The sequence below is a fragment of the Ostrea edulis genome, chromosome 10 (assembly GCF_947568905.1).
Source record: "Ostrea edulis chromosome 10, xbOstEdul1.1, whole genome shotgun sequence".
Classification (NCBI taxonomy): Eukaryota; Metazoa; Mollusca; class Bivalvia; order Ostreida; family Ostreidae; genus Ostrea; species Ostrea edulis.
Genome location: NC_079173.1, coordinates 23635674 through 23653649, shown reverse-complemented (window position 1 = coordinate 23653649; position 17976 = coordinate 23635674). Strand labels below are relative to the sequence as shown.

The 17976-nt window shown below is 34.5% G+C and overlaps 2 protein-coding genes across 3 annotated transcripts; one reads left to right on the top strand and one right to left on the bottom strand.

Annotated features, from left to right (window-relative positions):
- Positions 1-7924: 7924 nt before the first annotated feature.
- Positions 7925-9121, bottom strand: LOC125668161 (uncharacterized). Of its 2 annotated transcripts, XR_008799458.1 has the most exons (3): positions 8938-9121; positions 8559-8815; positions 7925-8391 (listed from the first exon to the last, which is right to left on the bottom strand). XR_008799458.1 is itself a non-coding variant. In XM_048901976.2 (2 exons), the coding sequence occupies exons 1-2, from the start codon at positions 8775-8777 to the stop codon at positions 8254-8256; spliced, it is 357 nt and encodes a 118-aa protein (XP_048757933.2). In that variant the 5' UTR covers positions 8778-8926; the 3' UTR covers positions 7925-8253. The 2 variants fall into 2 exon arrangements, 1 of the variants encoding a protein (XP_048757933.2); XM_048901976.2 differs by lacking the exon at positions 8938-9121 and having other exon boundaries at positions 8559-8926.
- Positions 9122-15478: 6357 nt separating this feature from the next.
- LOC125665296 (neuronal acetylcholine receptor subunit alpha-4-like) lies at positions 15479-16690 on the top strand. The gene has a single exon (XM_048897947.2). It carries the CDS (start codon positions 15479-15481, stop codon positions 16688-16690), a length of 1212 nt encoding a protein of 403 aa, XP_048753904.2.
- Positions 16691-17976: the final 1286 nt, after the last annotated feature.

Here is a 17976-nt window from a genome sequence, read left to right as displayed (position 1 = left end):
CAAACCGATGAATCCATTTTGGAATATGCACTGCAGGCATACCAGCAATTTACTCAAAATGAATCTCTGGGGGATTTAGAAGGGTTACTATCAGCTATGTATATTATAATTTCCAAAATAAAATATGAATTCTATTTTCCAGTAAAGTATATAAAGCATTTTGGATTATGTAATGAGCTGTAGGGATTAATCAATTAGAAATTTCATAATCCCTAACTCAATGGGACCAAAACAGTTTTGAGATATCTGAGAGTTCGAGACGTTGGGGGATAAAATGCATAAAGAATAGGTAGTTGGGATATCCAACTCATTTCAACATATCCATGCAATTCAAATTATTGCAGTTCAACTGATTCTTGTAAGTGAATTAAACATCATAAATGTGGATCAATAAGAGATGTTTTCAGTTCAAAAGCAAGAAAGGTGAAGATAATGAACAGTGATCAATCTCATAACTCCTAGAAGCAATACAAAATAGAGAGTTAGGCAAACACGGATCCCTGGATATACCAAAGGTGGGACCAGGTGCCCAGGAGGAGCAAGCATCCCTTGTCGTTCAAACACGCCATGAGTCCTATAATCTGATCAGGTAAACAGAGTTATCCGTAGTCAAAATCAGTGTGCCAAGAACGGCTTAACAATCGATATGAAACACGTTAGACAGCATTTAATCCAATGCTAGGTTGTATTGGTCGTCATAATTTGCAAAATGCTGACTTTCAACGAGACTATTGGAACCCCTGCACCATCAACTTGTTTGTCTGTAACCTGCCTTGATTTAAAACCTGACCATAAGCAGAACAAGCTCTTGCGTATCGAATCAGTTGAGAGATATAAACACCATTTGCAGGTGATAGTAAAATATTGCTAACGGGTGAAACACAATCAAGGAAACAATATTTTAGTATTACACTTACACATAAGAGTAAACATGTCTAATTCTATTTTTCTAAAGGGTAGACTACTTGAAGGAAACAAAACTTAAGTTGTTTGCTGATATTCACGTTTTTTACATGCTGATAATAAGGATTTTTGCAAAATGTCTTTTGATAACGATAAAAATTTATTTCTTTATGCCGGCAACTTTCAGAGCACGAAATTCCTGTGATGCATTGAATAGCAAGATATGTCTGCTATATTATAACACAACCAAAAGAAATATTTGTGCATTTTGTTACTTTAAGTGAATTAGACCTATTAACAGTTTGGCTGCGCGACATATGGCAACTCCCGAACCGTCTTGCATCCCTCTAAGTACGCGAACTCTTACTTTTTTTTAATAATTTCAATACTCAACTCCCAAAATGTCGTTAACAAACTCCCGAACTGTTGTCACCGAACTCCTGAAACGTCGCATCAGGTGCTGAACAGTCGCGCACCCGAAACGTCGCGGACCCAAACTGTCCGTAATTCCTTTTGTCTGATACGTGATTTTGATATTCCTCTTGTACGTTTTACTCATTATGGCAAGCTTCCAAGTTCGTCTATTTGATATTTAACCCATTGTATGATATTTGACAGAGTCCATAATAGAGGTGAAGTTCTGTCGCCAATACTTCTTATTACCAGCCCGTCAGAGTTATCGTGTTTTGATTACTCTTGTGCGTCGAATTACCGATGTCTTATATAATTGTGAAGTATGTTTTTTCAGTATTGTTGGATTTTTGTTCCTTTTTTATTATTACAAAAAACAAAACACCATAAAACCTGTGAACGCGTCGAGTTCGGGATTATACCTAAAAGTATCTCAGTGTGATGTTCTCATTTCATTTGACTTGTGTGTAAAATTCATAGAGATGTTAAAGTAATATCATTAAACTGTGATCCTAGCAATTAGAATATATCTAATGAAAGATAACGAACTCATAATAATGAATACAAAATAGTTAGGCAAACACTGAACATATCAAAGATAGGATCAGGTTCCTAGGAAGAGTATTACTTGTAATCTTAACACTCAGAATATCAGTAACGTTGCTTGTAATATCGACCGTCAGACTAGCAGTAATATTGTAATCAGTACCAAATTAATAGATGGCTCAGTGGTTAGAAAGTTAGTTTGTTGACCGGTAGATAGTCGGTTTCCAGGTGATAAAGGAAGTTGACGATGGAGAAGCTGAATTCATTCCATTTGTCATAAAGTTGAGTTGTTAGTTTGCCGTTAATATCTACTTTCAATAAAATATCTAAGTATAAAGCAGAAGTGGACGACTCTGTGGTGTCCTTTATTTTTGAGTTCACTGGGATATATCGATTCAACATATGAATGGAAATTATCTTTGTTAATAGATCGTCGATATCTCTAAATGTCGAATTGAAGGTCACAGCAATATATTCTTTCTTCTCGCGTACATGTAGATGTTTTTTAATAAATTCTGCTTTATAGGAATATGAAAAAGGTCAGCTTATTAGAATGATTAATAGGAGCTCATTAGAACATTTACTGGATCTAGCAACGTATCTTTGTTTGTAGGGGTTTTGTTTATGAAATTTAGGAATCCAGTATAGGTTCGGTAACTCATATTTATTAGTAGAACATTCGCTTCGTAACTTAGAAAAGTTGTGTATTCGAGCCCAGCTGATGCCATGGCCTCGTCAAACATAAAATGTAAACGTTTGGTAGTTCGATATATTACTGATTCACAAATACCCGGCATTTAGAAGCGAGAGTCACGGCTCTGTAGGATATGAACTTAAAAGCGGAGGTTCCAAGTCACGGCAAGCGTTGGCATGATAAAGGAACTTAGCACTAGGCCTATGATACTTTATGTTTTCCCTGCGCGTCTAACAGTATCACTTTGTTAATGAACAAGTTATTCTAGCACTCGTATCTCCGTCAGATATCTCCCCTTCGATAAAGCGTTGAAAAGAACTTCAATTGAATTTACCTTGATGAAAAGAAGAATTGTGTTTGCGGATTCATAATCATTCCATTTATTACACGAGTAAATCAGTTTTTTTAGACAATGGAGTTTCACCGGAATTACTGCCATTATGACGATGGGCTCATTGCCCCTTAAACAAAGATATTATATTCAAATTAATGACACCAAGTTAACATTGCCCTTTTCATTTTGAAATACATTTCTCAATGAGGGATTTCTTCAGTGATTCATTCGCCTTTAAACAAAAGAAAAATAAATAAATCATGCGTCACATTTTATATCAGATTACTTCAGTCACATTGACACTTGCTTATATGAATATGTTTTCTTGTGTCGGATTTACTATTAGCACAACGTTGCATAAAAGGGCACGTTTTTATGTAATAGTAGAAATTTTAATCGAGTTAAAAGCTGCATAGTCTGACATTTGAAGACTTATTCTGGGTACGTCTAAACAATGCAATTTGCCGTATTTTCTCAATCTGTTAAAGTTGAGCGACATCAAAGTCGACCTTTAAAGGACAGCGAAATACGCATTGCATGTATAGCCTACATATATTTGCTGTCATGACAAACTTCAAACTTTACCTTCAATAACTACATTTACATTATTTTGATAAATAGGCTCCGAAAAACTAAGTTGGTTGTATTCAAAGCTTAGACGCTTCGTCATGGTTGCGCGGCTCAGTTAATTTGTATTTTTGTTTTTAGAAATTATGTACATTTTGGTAAATGAAGGTTAATACATTTGTCGTTTGCATTAAATTAGAAGGAAGCACATTAATTCTCGGGCACGATGAGGAATACCAGTACCACACCAATAAACATATGTTCTGAACTGATTGGTATGATTTAGTGTGGACTTGTAACTCTGAATGTTTATTCTTTCTTATTTCCTATGTACTGTGATTACCAGTTGAAGCTTACTTCAGTCAGGTTTAAATCTACACTGTTTTGAATAAAAAAAAAACTGAAGTCAGAACATTTGCAAATTGATATAATTTATTTTTAGATTTTTGCTTCCGAAATTCCTATATATTCTCATATCAAACTTTAATTTCTTATTCACACCAACCCTAGTAAAATACCAATGTGCAAAACTTTAAATTGCTTGCACATCAATTTCTATAAACAGCAATCCTTGGTAAGAATAATTTGAAAGATTACATTTATTCCATAGTAAAACTTTTTGAGCTTCTATTTTGGCTTTATCGTACCCGGGCCATGATCTGAAGGCAATGCTATTGGATCTGCAGCATCTGTTGAAACTTGCATTACGATGATGATAAATCATTATCCTGCTGATGTGAGAAATATCGCTATATTCTTGCATCGCCGTCTCATACATTTTATATGAAAAAAAAATCGTAACATATTTTCCTACTATACTTATGTCCAAACATAGCTTCAAATAATCATTGAAGCCCCATACCACCGAAAAACTCAGCTTTTAATGATTTCGTTTATTGACACAGGTAGTTAGTCAATTCGAACCCTGTTGCTGTTGCAGCTAAAGTATCCCCTATTTACACATGCAAATTTCTTAAAGCCTATCATGTTTGAGTTTGATTCCCCTTTGTGGCCTCACCCTATCTCCAGGGCACTGATTGGAATAAAATGAGATCTGCACTTCCTGAGAATGGTTGTATATTGTTGGAAAGTGAAGATATCGAACAGGGATGAATATCATAACTCCTATAAGGAACACACAAATGTGCGAAATTCTGTCTTTAAATGAGACTGTTGAACCTGTAATATCAATTTGTGTGTTAGTTTCCTGTCTTGATCATACACAGAACATACTCTCAAATCCGTTGAGAAACTTAAAACACCATGTAGGTGATAATGGAATATTGCTACTTAAATATAAAAAGTTGACGATAGAGAAACTGAAGTTATTCCATTTGTCATAAAGTTGAGTTGTTAAATTGCCGTAAACGTCTATGTTCAATAAGATATCCAGAATAAGGTAGACATGGAAATTTCGTTGGAGTCTTATTTCGAGTTGACTAGGATATGATAATATCTGCATATCATTGAAGTAAATTAATGAATTTCGTTACTTTTTGTATACATTTCCGTGATTGCCTACTATAGTCCCACACTACCCTTGGGGCCAAAAACTGAACAATTCGAATTTACGCTTTCTGAGAATGCTAGATAGGTTCTAGAGATGATCTTTAAATGATGCCACAATATTTTTACTATTTCTTAACTATCTCCCCTTTGAAAAGAATGTTAGCCTTTACGGAAGAATTTTGAATTTCCTTTACCCGAGGATGCTTTTATTTGTCTTGAACCTGGTGCACGACTTCTGGAGAAGAAGTCAAAGACAGACAGGGTAGACAGATAGATAGACGGACAAACACCAAGCTACATGATATCAGAGAAGGAAAACTGAACTTATAACTAAGGTGAGCTAAATAGGTTATGATTTAACCTTGAAATTTATCTGTTATTTCAGCAAACTATTCATATAGATTGATACGGAATTATTGCGAGAATGATTGGGCATCATCATATTAAGGAGTTCAATGCATTTCTAAAACTTCATAGTTATTTCGGATTTCAAACATTTCGGTAAAGCATCACTGAAGAGACATTATTTGTCGAAATGCGCATCTGGTGCATCAAAATTGGTACCGTATAAGTTTTACATTATGACCCCTGGGTCGAGGCCTCTGCTGGTGGACTGTTAGTCCCCGAGGGTCTCTACAGCCCAGTAGCTAAGTACTTCGTTACTAGCTTGAAAATACGGATGTATATTTAATTGCTGTTATAAAATTTAGAAATTCATTTCAAAATTAAGGATTATCTCCCTCATGCATAGCTCTTATCCTTGGACGAATTTGGCTTCACTTTCACTGCACGAAATATTGCGTTTAATATAAAATTAAACACCAATTATTCCCCAATTAAATGTCAAATTTAAACTTAAAATGCACATTTAATAGAAAATTAAATGTCAAATTTACTTTGCGTTTCCAGTGGCGTATAATTTTCCGTAAACGCCGAAATTTAATGACGTTTAATGTCGATTATATGCCAAGTAAATGCCATGTTTAAATAAAATTAAACGTCATTTTACGTCTAATTGAGAATTTAATCATCTTATTTTACTCCATTAAATTTCACATTTAAGCAATATTAAACGTTAATATACTCGAAGTTTGGCGTATAATCCACCCATATTAAATTTCATTTTACTTGAAGTTTCACGTATTTTCATATTTTACTCCATTACATTTCACATATAAGCGATATCAAACGTCAATATACTCGAAGTTTGGCGTATAATCCACCCATATTAAACTTCATTTTACTTGACGTTTCACGTATTTTCATATTTATACTCCATTAAATTTAACATTTAAGGAATATTAAACGTCAGTATACTCGAAGTTTGGCGTATAATCCACCCATATTAAACTTCATTTTACTTGACGTTTCACGTATTTTCATATTTATACTCCATTAAATTTGACATTTAAGCAATATTAAACGTCAGTATACTCGAAGTTTGGCGTATAATCCACCCATATTAAACTTTATTTTACTTGAAGTTTCACATATTTTCCTCCATTGAATTTCACATTTACAGCTGTAAACAATATTAAACGTCAAATTACGCAAAATTTGGCGTATAATGCATCCATATCAAACTTAATTGGAGTTTCGCATAATTATTCTGCATCTCTATAAAGCTTCCATATAAGCTAGAGTTAAACTTCACTTTAGGAGAAGTTTAGATAAGTATAAGCATACGAGCTGTATAGTAAGCTTCTTTCTGTGAAAATTCACAAAAGTTATCGTGAATTAGTTGCCTTAGAAAGAAAAGGCATGAATAATTAATATTTTTTATTGCATCTTTTTATTTCACATAACATCTTGGCTGGGATGTAAATTCATATATAAGAAAAAAATATATGTAATGAACAATATTACGATACAATGTGAAAAATATTGCTTTTAAAAATATCAAAATACAGGAATACCAAAAAGGAGTATATTCAGAAATATGTCCCAGACATTTAAGAAATGTATGAAATGAAGACAAATACCATCCAATACAATGCAATCATACTATTAAAGCCTATCACAAGGTTGAGTCCAACAACCGCACACATGAGTATAAACTACATTACTAAACAAATCATATGGTAAATATGACAAGACACACACACACACACACACACACACACACACACACACACACACACACACACACATACATACACACACACACACACACACACACACACACACACACACACACACACACACACACACACACTATGCTATCACACAAAGATCATATGAAACTCATGAAAGGAAATATATAAAAATATATCTTTTGATACAAAGCTAGCATTGCACTATGATGATGTAAGATTGTCTTGGCATAATATAAAACTACTTCACACATTGATGGGTATGTAACCTGGAATTTTCCCAGTAGGCTGCCCTAGATATTGCTTCTTTCCTCTTTTGACACATTTTTTCTCTAACAAAGCAGTGGAAGTTTATGGGGAGAAGCATGTCGATTCAATGAAGACAAACTATTCCCGAAAAAGTAATGTTTTCTTATTCCTTTGAAAAGCAAAATGAACAAATCTTTATGACATATGCAATATATATTCATCTACAAGTATCATGGTATATGTACATAATAACTAGAAAACTGACAAGTCAGAAAAGGACCTGTAATATATATTTCAGAGGCAGGAATGACATAAAAGGTAAATATAAAAAAGTTAAAAGTCCCATAACTCTATAAGGCATGACATAAAATATTAAATATAAAAATGAAGTCTCAGAACTCTGCAACAACAAAGTTAATAACTAATCAAATTGAAAGGGATCTTCATTTGCCTAATATTTTATTAATGTTTTAGTGTATTACCTTAAAAGAGTTTTAAAAAATCAGTTACACAAATGAAAAAGAAGGTACCCATACAATTACAAAATTAACAAGGAAATTGTTAATACTCTATTACATGTAAGTATTGAGAGCGGTAATACGCGTGTTACAAAGAATCTATTTATTATTGGTCTCATCCTCAAGCTCACTCTCATTCTGTTCAGCTTGAATTTGAATTTGAAGTTTCTTTTTCTCTGCCCTTCTCCTTCGTCCCCCATCTCTATCACTAGCAAAGCGAAACCAGTCTTTTGCCACGTTGAAAATTTCCACGTCTGTTGCATTAACACAGAGGCGATTCTTCCCCACTGTTTCTGATTAAAATAGATAAAAGAATGTTCATCAAAAGTGTTTATTTTTCAAAGCTTGTTCATGAAATCTCTCTCTCTCTCTCTCTCTCTCTCTCTCTCTCTCTCTCTCTTTACATACCTTTCAATATTTCCTGTAATTTCAGTGAAGAGAAGGCAATTTCCCCCCTTTTCCCATCCAGTTGATGTTTACTGCTAGTTTTGTGGTGATCATATGGGAAAGTAGTCTCCTTACTGAACTTTTCGTGTTTTCACCACCAATAGTTGATAATGATCTCACCTGCACATTGTAAATATTGATAGAGAGTCAAGTGTATATACCATTTCATGTATTGATAATTCAAAATACAATATCTTAAGATGAACATAATTTTGCAGGTTTGTTTTTTTTAATAAAAAAAAAATGCATGTATATGTTTCAATAAAACAAAATGATCAGTAACCTACCAAAGTTTTACACGTGTTTTTACTCTGCAAGAGGTCCTCCAGCTTCTGTATATCTTCTTGTTTTCCCAGAGGAAAACATACATCTAACTGCAGTGTAGTGTCGGGCTCCTCTGCACCAGGAGCAGGACGGCTTTCAAGTCTATCGATCTTTGTGATTGTGGCCTGCAGAAGCTGCGTATTTAGGTGGGTCTGTACTTTTATTTCCTCCACGTTTGTCATAACTTTCTCCAAACAGTTTAGGATTTTCTTTTCTGTTACTGAAAGAAATCCACGGCAGAGTTTAAGACAGACATGCAATTAGTCCAAAATGTATGTATGGTTTTGATATCATTTATAAAAAAAAAAATGGAATCAGCACAGAATGATATCATATAAGTACCTGAGCTAGTGGGGCTTTTGTCAAATAGTGAAACTGTAGAACTTGATGTTGCTTTGTTGCACACGTCTTCTAATTTACCAATATGACGTCCCTTTACCCCTTGAGTACTTGTTCATTTTCTGTGAAAAGAGATAGTCAGCAAAATAGATTTTAAAAAACCCAATATGAATAATTTAGAAAGTGTTTTTGAAAAATTTGAATATGCAATGGCGTGGGAAAAAACCAAAAACAGAAAGATTGACCTGCAATGAAAGAACACTTTTTAAGCCTTTTGTGTACACTGTTTTATAATACATGTGCAATTAAAACAATAAAAATATTTAAAAAATGATTTTTGTTTAATTCAAGCACTTTGTTACTCTGGTTTTAAAAAATCTCAAACGTTTATTTTTAAACATAGCACAAACCCTGTACACGAGTTTGAAATAAGGCTTATATACATTATTACTTTAAATAAATACAGCATGATATACAGCATCATATATATTGCGATTGATTTCTCTCTCAAGTTTCATTTGATTACTTACAACTGAGAGGTGAAAAGCAATATTTTACAATTTTGAAATGGGGCAAGATGACAACTTATAATTTACTTGACAGCCAAATAATTTCCCAGCCCCCCCCCCCCACCCCTCTCGCATGCACAAGATAAATGCATTTAAAAATTGAAGATTACACATATGTGAGGGGGAAAAAATCAACAGCCTCAACAGGGGTGCAAGTGGAAAAACACCAGAATTGCCTAGCTACAGGGCGCCGCCATTGTGGACACCCAAAGTTGTGCGGAGAAGAAAAGTTGACAGGAGATCTGATTGGTCATTAACAGAAAATCTTTGTGATGGAATTTAGTAGTGAAATATAAGTGATAAAAATGACAGGTGACGTAACAGAATATGTAGAAAGATACAGAAGTTATAAGGGAAGATCTGAGTGGAGAGGTGATATTTGGATGGACAATTTCATTCAGTGCGGATCTACACTAGTTGTAAACAGGCCAAAATTTGAAGGAAAAACGCAACGGCAAGCCATATATTTTTTGGTGGAATTTTTGAAGGGGAGATGATGAACTTTGCTGAATGGTGACTGATTTTTTGAAAATTGGCTTAATAAATAATTGACAGTGATTGGAATTTGTATGGAAGTCTATGGGAAAACATTTGGTGGTGTTTGTCCAAGTATAGAACGAAACATCGGCCATTACTAATTCATGTGACCGGCAAATCACGTGATATCTTAAAAGGTGAGGCGGAAAAAGACGAAAGTAGTAAAATTGGAAAATTGATTTACTTTGGAAAACAGTATAAGTAAAGTATAACTCATTCTTTGGAATTGTACATCATATTAAATTTTTTTTGTAAATACGTTCCTTTGAATGTAAGCCTGACGTTATGTAATATATATATATATATATATATATATATATATATATATATATATATATATATATATACTGTAGATACAGCCCGGAACGTGTATTTCTGTAAAAAAAAAAGTTAGAAAGATCACACATTGAATAACAAGATGTACTTACATATTGTCTTGCGAAGTAGTATATCCAAATTTCTTTAATCCAACAAAAATTTCCGTGTGCACCAATTAAGCAGCTCAAATGCGAAATTTGTGAAATGGATACACATGCTGACCATCTCGATATATTAGATTTCGCAGTTACCAAGAAAAATGGCCAGTCTCCTGCTGTGAGAAGAAATTGGTACCGTATGAATTTTACATTATGACCCCTGGGTCGAGGCCTCTGCTGGTGGACTGTTAGTCCCCGAGGGTCTCTACAGCCCAGTAGCTAAGTACTTCGTTACTAGCTTGAAAATACGGATGTATATTTGATTGCTGTTATAAAATTTAGAAATTAATTTCAAAATTAAGGATTATCTCCCTCATGCATAGCTCTTATCCTTGGACGAATTTGGCTCCACTTGTGTGGCACGCTGTTTTTGGCTATATTTAGATCTAAAACTTCATAGTGTTTTCGGATTTCAAACATTTCGGTTGATCATCACTGAAGAGACATTATTTGTCGAGATGCGCATCTGGTGCATCAAAATTGGTACCGTATGAATTTTACATTATGACCCCTGGGTCGAGGCCTCTGCTGGTGGACTGTTAGTCCCCGAGGGTCTCTACAGCCCAGTAGCTAAGTACTTCGTTACTAGCTTGAAAATACGGATGTATATTCAATTGCTGTTATAAAATTTATAAATTCTTTCAAAATTAAGGATTATCTCCCTCATGCATAGCTCTTATCCTTGGACGAATTTGGCTCCACTTGTTTGGCACGCTGTTTTTGGCTATATTTAGATCTAAAACTTCATAGTGTTTTCGGATTTCAAACATTTCGGTTGAGCATCACTGAAGAGACATTATTTGTCGAGATGCGCATCTGGTGCATCAAAATTGGTACCGTATGAATTTTACACTGATGATGTTGACCTAATTTCTTAAACAGAGAAACTTTCTCTTATCTCGGAATATGCCCCCCTAAAATCGTTGTTTCTAAGATAAATGTTGGCGTCTTTTCATTTGTTTAATTTTAAGCCCCCCCCCCACCCCCACCCCCCCCCCCACACACACAACTTATTTCATGTTCTAGCATATTTATAAAAGATATCCAATCTTTGTGATATCACATATATATGGATTTAAAAAATTATTTACATGTTAATTTATCGCTATTATATGCGATTTTTAAAATAAATGTATGCCGATATCCTGTTTAATGTCAGTTATCAAGAACATTTCAAGCGTTGGGCCAACGTTGGCCCAACACAACTATTCCAACGTAAAAAAAAAAAAAAATACTCTCGGGCGCACATTGCTAACATAGCGCCGTTGTTGGGCCAACATTGTCTTCCCGACTTAAGTGTGACGAAAATTAAAAGCAGCATGTTTGCATTGGGCCAACGTTGTATGCCCAACGCCAACCATCGGCCGACAATACAACCATTTACCAACGTTGGCCCAACATAGTCATGCTATCTGGGCTAGTATAAAACTGGTTTTCCTACTGTATAGACTTTCCCCTAGCTCTAACCTCTATTCTGTTATAAAAGTACTGGTATCATGTATATATATACACATTTACTCTTATGTGTGGAGGTACAAAGAGGCTGGACTCTTGTTTTCGGGTCTTTTCGGGTTTTTGTTTTGTCTGCTCCTTAATTTCTTTAACTTCCTTTGCCAGATCATCAATTTTTTTTTCAATCGGCATAAATATTGTATGATTTCATTCTATAAAAAAATAGATGCAAGCGTAGTGAAACACTTTCATAAATATATAAATTGCTGTATGATACTGGTAACCATTTTTTATTTGCAAATGAAGGACAGAATATGAACAGAAATATTTGTCACATTAAAGTTCTCTCGAATTTCACAAAAATTTGTTGCGAAAGCTTATTAGTTGGTTTGTCCTACCCTTGATTATAAAACTAAATGTGAAGTATCAAATCAATCGAATCAGTCCTGTTGATACCTTTTCCCCGCTCACAATAAATATTGTGGGGGATAATAAAGGAGACTCATGATGCAGTGCTATGTACAGCTGGTGATACATACAATATTAAAATAAATGGCAGTCTTCTAGTTTATAGACGCATCGTGTTGAAGTATATTGGAGAGGATCATTAAATTGCAAGGACTTGTACGTATCCAATCCATTTGTATGTAGCTCTATTATACAATAGAATAGGTTCAAATCAAAATAAATGGAGAGAAGTAATTTACGAATTATCTATGTCCATTGGTTCACTTCCGTGTCACATGTATGCCTATTTACTATAAATAAGCTGTCTTGAATACTTAGGGTACATGCATGTACAAGCTTTCCAGTCTGATTGACTTGGCAGTTGGCACAGACACTACCCTTGGTACCCTCTGTGTTCGGGACATTTTATACTGTTTCAATATTTACTTCCCATATATAGCATAGTTGTTGTGCAATGTATTTGCCATCGGTATTATTATCAGCAATGTCCAGACCAATGTCAATATAGAAATCCTTATAAGATCATATGCATAAAGGATATACATTTGTATATGGTAGCATGTAGTTATAATGTTTAATTGTTAGAATTGTATATCCTTCCAGATTAATAAATAAATATACCTCTTGACCTATATGACACTTTTGGACCATCTGTATTTATTCCTGTACAGAGAATCTGTAAATATATTTGTGCAGATGGAAGGGTTCAGAATAAAGATGTTTCTTACATTTGTCCCAATATCAAAGGTGTGAATATATGATGTTTTAAAGCAATATTTCATAATGTACACGAAGTGTGTTCATTTCAGTAACGTATAATTGTTTAGCAAGTACTTGAAAGATTTTTTTAAGTTAGTTTTCTCATTTTGTGGTAATTGACAATGTAATGTTTGAAGATGTTCATGTATAGTCATCCACCGGTTAACTAATATCTCTGAAAGGATGTTTCGTCCTACACCAGATGATAAATATCTCTCGGAAGGATGTTTCGTCCTATGCCGGTTGTTGACAAATGTCTCTCGGAAGGATGTTTCGTCCTGTGCCGGTTGACAAATGTCTCTCGGAAGGATGTTTCGTCCTTTGCCAGTTGAATGGAAGGATGTATTCTGAGAATTTTTCATATCAATACGAAACTTTTCAAATGAACTCATTTGAACATTTACACTTGTGATTATCAACGATTAGTAATTTATGCTTATGATATATATACTTTTAAAAACTATTGAAATGTGCAATAAACCATTGTTTATACTTGTTGTGATGTGATTATTACTAGCAGGGTGAAAATGTTTGAGGAATATGAAAGTTAATGCTGAACCCATTGCTAAAACATATGGTGCATGAAAAAGTGAATGTAATGAACAGTGATTATTCTCATAAATCCACAAAGAGTACTAAGAGTAGGGCAAACGTGTACCTCTGGACACAACAGAGGTAAGGACGGATGCTTATTTAATTAGGAGCACGTATCTCCTCTTGATCGGTTGCACGGAGGAATAACACACGTTGCAAATAAACATTGTGAAATTGATATAGAAAATCTGTACTTGGATTCTTGCTAGAATTATAAACTGACAACAGGGTTTGAATACTCGTTTATATTGTGTATAGTTCATATATACATTCTGTAGTATTTAATATTTTAAATTCTTGTATTTATCAAGCGGGGGTACATGTAACTTATGCGCAACATTTGCGTAGTGCAGGTCGGACTGCCTGGGCAGTAGAATATGAATATTGTACAAGCAGTGCGCGTGTGTAAGATCTACTTGAAATCATACATATTTGATAGAAACGCATACATTTGTGTCATATGGGATAAAATTTAAAATGGTTATTAAACTCATATTATATATGAAATTTACTAACATTAAATCTGCATTATACATGGAATAAAATTGAAAATTAAATTTCATTTTACGGACACGTATAAATTTACTGTAAACTCCAATTAAATCTGAAACTTCACGAATAATATAAGTTTAATGAAATATAATATCTGTAAACGCCAAATTTCATGCAGTGTTTTTTTGGCACGCTGTTTTTGGCTATATTTAGCTCTAAAACTTCATATTTTTTCGGATTTCAAACATTTCGGTTGAGCATCACTGAAGAGACATTATTTGTCGAAATGCGCATCTGGTGCATCAATATTGGTACCGTATAAGTTTTACATTTAGGGGGATATTGCTAATTTTGATATTGTTTCAATGGTGAAAAGTTGTTGTAAATTTATTATCTATGTATAATGAATGTAGATAATCTACGAGCAAGCGCTGAAAACCGGATGATATATGATAAACGCATTTTTGCATTAATTGTCGCATTTACATAATTACATAATTATAACAGTTGAATTTTGTGTCCCAGTACATATAGTACTGATATTCACTAATTGTTGTCAACATAATCCACTTTTAATTCAATCATCATCATACTGTTACAATATCTACCAATGGAAGAGCATGTTATATAGAATTAAACTTATGTCCTTCAAAGAGCTGGTATTCCCTGGTATATATATGTTAATTTCATCTGGATGATGCAATTATCCTCCTCCGTGAACACAGAGAGAATATTGATGAGCTACGCATAATCTCTATGGATTTCTGTCATATATCGCTGACTATTTTAATGGGTTAACTTCGTTTCATTTCACCTGTAATAATTTCTTCTGCACTTTGGGTGCAATATTATTGTTTCTCAGTTAGACCAGTCTTTACATGTCATACATGAATAGTAGCTATATGTTACCAGCGGTTGGTTGGTTGTATATTATTTAACGTCGTCCCTCTCGAGAATCTTTCACTCATATGAGATATCATCATTGTCAGTGAAGGGCTGCAAAATTTAGGCCCATGTTCGGCGCTTGCAGCCTTTTAAGTAGGAAGGGATCTTTATCGAGTCACACCTGCTCTAACACGGGACCTCAGTTTTTGCTCTCGCATCCGAAGGAGCAACCCATTTAGTCGCCTCTTAGGAAAAACAAGGGATACTGAAGACCTATTGTAACCCGGATACCCACGGGATAGTTCCAGTCAGATGAGTCCTTGTACGTGTATAATATCTCTTCTCGTCATTCTGATATTCTCCAATGGTCAGAAATTCGGACATGTGGACACGGAAACTGCTTTACAAAACATGCTTTTCAAGGGTTATAATCGGTATCGCAAACCTGTATTGAATATTACCACTAGTGTTCCGTTTGGAATGGTACTTTCTCTGTTCAGTATAGAAAAGGTGGACGAGAAATCACAGACATTTTCATCCATTATCTTGCTGTTTTACAAGTGGAGAGATGAGTACCTATGCTGGAATACATCTGAATATGAAACAAGATATCTTCGGGTTCCAGCTAAACAAATATGGGTTCCGTCCATTTGTACAGCTAACGAGCTTGCTGGTAAGAGGTGTATGACTTACGAATCTGTGAAAGAAAACGAGGCTTTGATTCATTACACAGGACTTGTCACTTTGTATCACACAACTAAAAGTACCATTCAGTGCAAAATCAATTTACGGAAATATCCATTCGACGAGCAGGAATGCACTTTTGAATTCAAATCAGTGTTTGCATCAATACACCAATTAGAAATGAATGAAGATTATTCTTTGGTTGATACATCATACGGAACATACGATGGTGAATGGAGTCTGGTGTCTACTAAGAAGAAAATTCAAAGTAGACAAGGTGAGAATAACCAGTCTTTGGACTACGCTCTGGATTTTACAATAAAGATACGACGGCGTCCTACGATAGCGATTCTTACGGTAATGTTTCCCATCATCACACTCTCTATTATAAACGTTTTCTGCTTCGTGCTTCCTATTGCAGATGGTGAAACAATCGGAATGTCAATGGCTATTTTCCTTACATTTGCAGTGTATGCTACCTTGTTGAGTGAAACCATGCCATCATCCGCCAATAACATTTCATGGTTCAATATCTACGTTTCAACACAGGTTATTCTCAGCGCCGTTACAATTATCTTGCAATCCATTGTACTTCGTATTTACAACCAGGATCCGCAAAATGATGAGTATGAGAGAGAAGTTGATATATCTGGATATCGTCTGAAGACTACCACAGAAGGAACAAGGAAACATAATCCAGCTGTCGGGTCAAAAGAACCCACTACAATCAAAACACGTAACAATAAAGATATTGCCTTGAGAATGGAGAACGTGTTCATGGTATGCAGCATTTGCATTAATTTTGTGTCGTTGTGTCTCCTGTTTGCAAACATTCTGTGAGAAGTCCCACTTTTGGTATATCCAGGGTTCCGTGGGTTTTTTTTACTCATCTCACTATTTCATTATCTTTGCCTTTATTGTAATGCAATGATGACATTGCCGCACCTTTGATTAATAATCATTGATATTATAATTCAGTAAATGTAAATAGTCACTCATTTAGATAAATTCATGAAATTATGATTGAATAAACAGGACTCGCTGCACCTATAGACGAAATAATGGTATTATAATTTAATAAATAGAATTTAGATGAATTTCTGGTACTATATAACTTTTTTTTTTTTACCGCGGTCTAAAATTTGGCGATTTGCGGACTCGGATATGCTAATAATTTTAGCGGAATAAATTTTGACGGACAAGGAAGAGTTATGTTATCTCTCTTGTAAATACTGTAGTCGCAGTTGGATGCATATTTGGCGGACATTAGCTATGTAGTTGTTAAAATGAGCCAAATTTATCACCTCGTGAAAAAACCCGCTATAAAACGTTATTTTATTGAAATAAATAAAACTCGACATACTTTTAGATGAAATCATGGTATTATGATTGAATAAATATACATGTAACTCGTCATACTTTTAGATGAGTAAATCATTGGTTATATACATGTATGTACAGCGCGTATTATGCAGCTGGTACAGGTGTTTATGAGAATTCACATACATTGTTTTAGATTTCCTCTGTCCAATATAAATGAATCGATATTCAGAAACATTTATCTATAATATCGAAAGAAATAACATGACGTGAAATATGAAGATTCAGGGATCACGGTGGGTGTGACCGGTAGACAGGGGATACTTACACCTCCTATATACATGTACCTGGTCCCACCTCTGGTATGTGTATGAGTCCGTATTTGCTTGACTCTCTATTTTGTATTGCTTATGGGAGTTATGAGATTGATCACGGTTTGATATCTTCACCTTTCATGTGCAGGGGGATTACGATGTAATCACAGTGCTAATTTGGAAAGAAAACACCACTCACCGGTCAAACAGGATATCATTCGGGATTTCTATGAAAAGTTAAAGAGTTCTGCAATCTATGTTACATGATAATGTTGAATTATATCACTTGGCCTTTTGTATGAAATATTAAAAACCGATGCCTTGTAAACGGTACTTACGGTCTTCGGCCCCGGTCCCATTTTATATTCGATAAAATGAATAAAGCAGACTATCTACATATGTAAGCCCCACTTCTCGTTTATTTAGATATGGCATCCGATGACTGCATTCTGATAGTTGATTGATCATATTATTTTCTCCTTTTGTAAAATA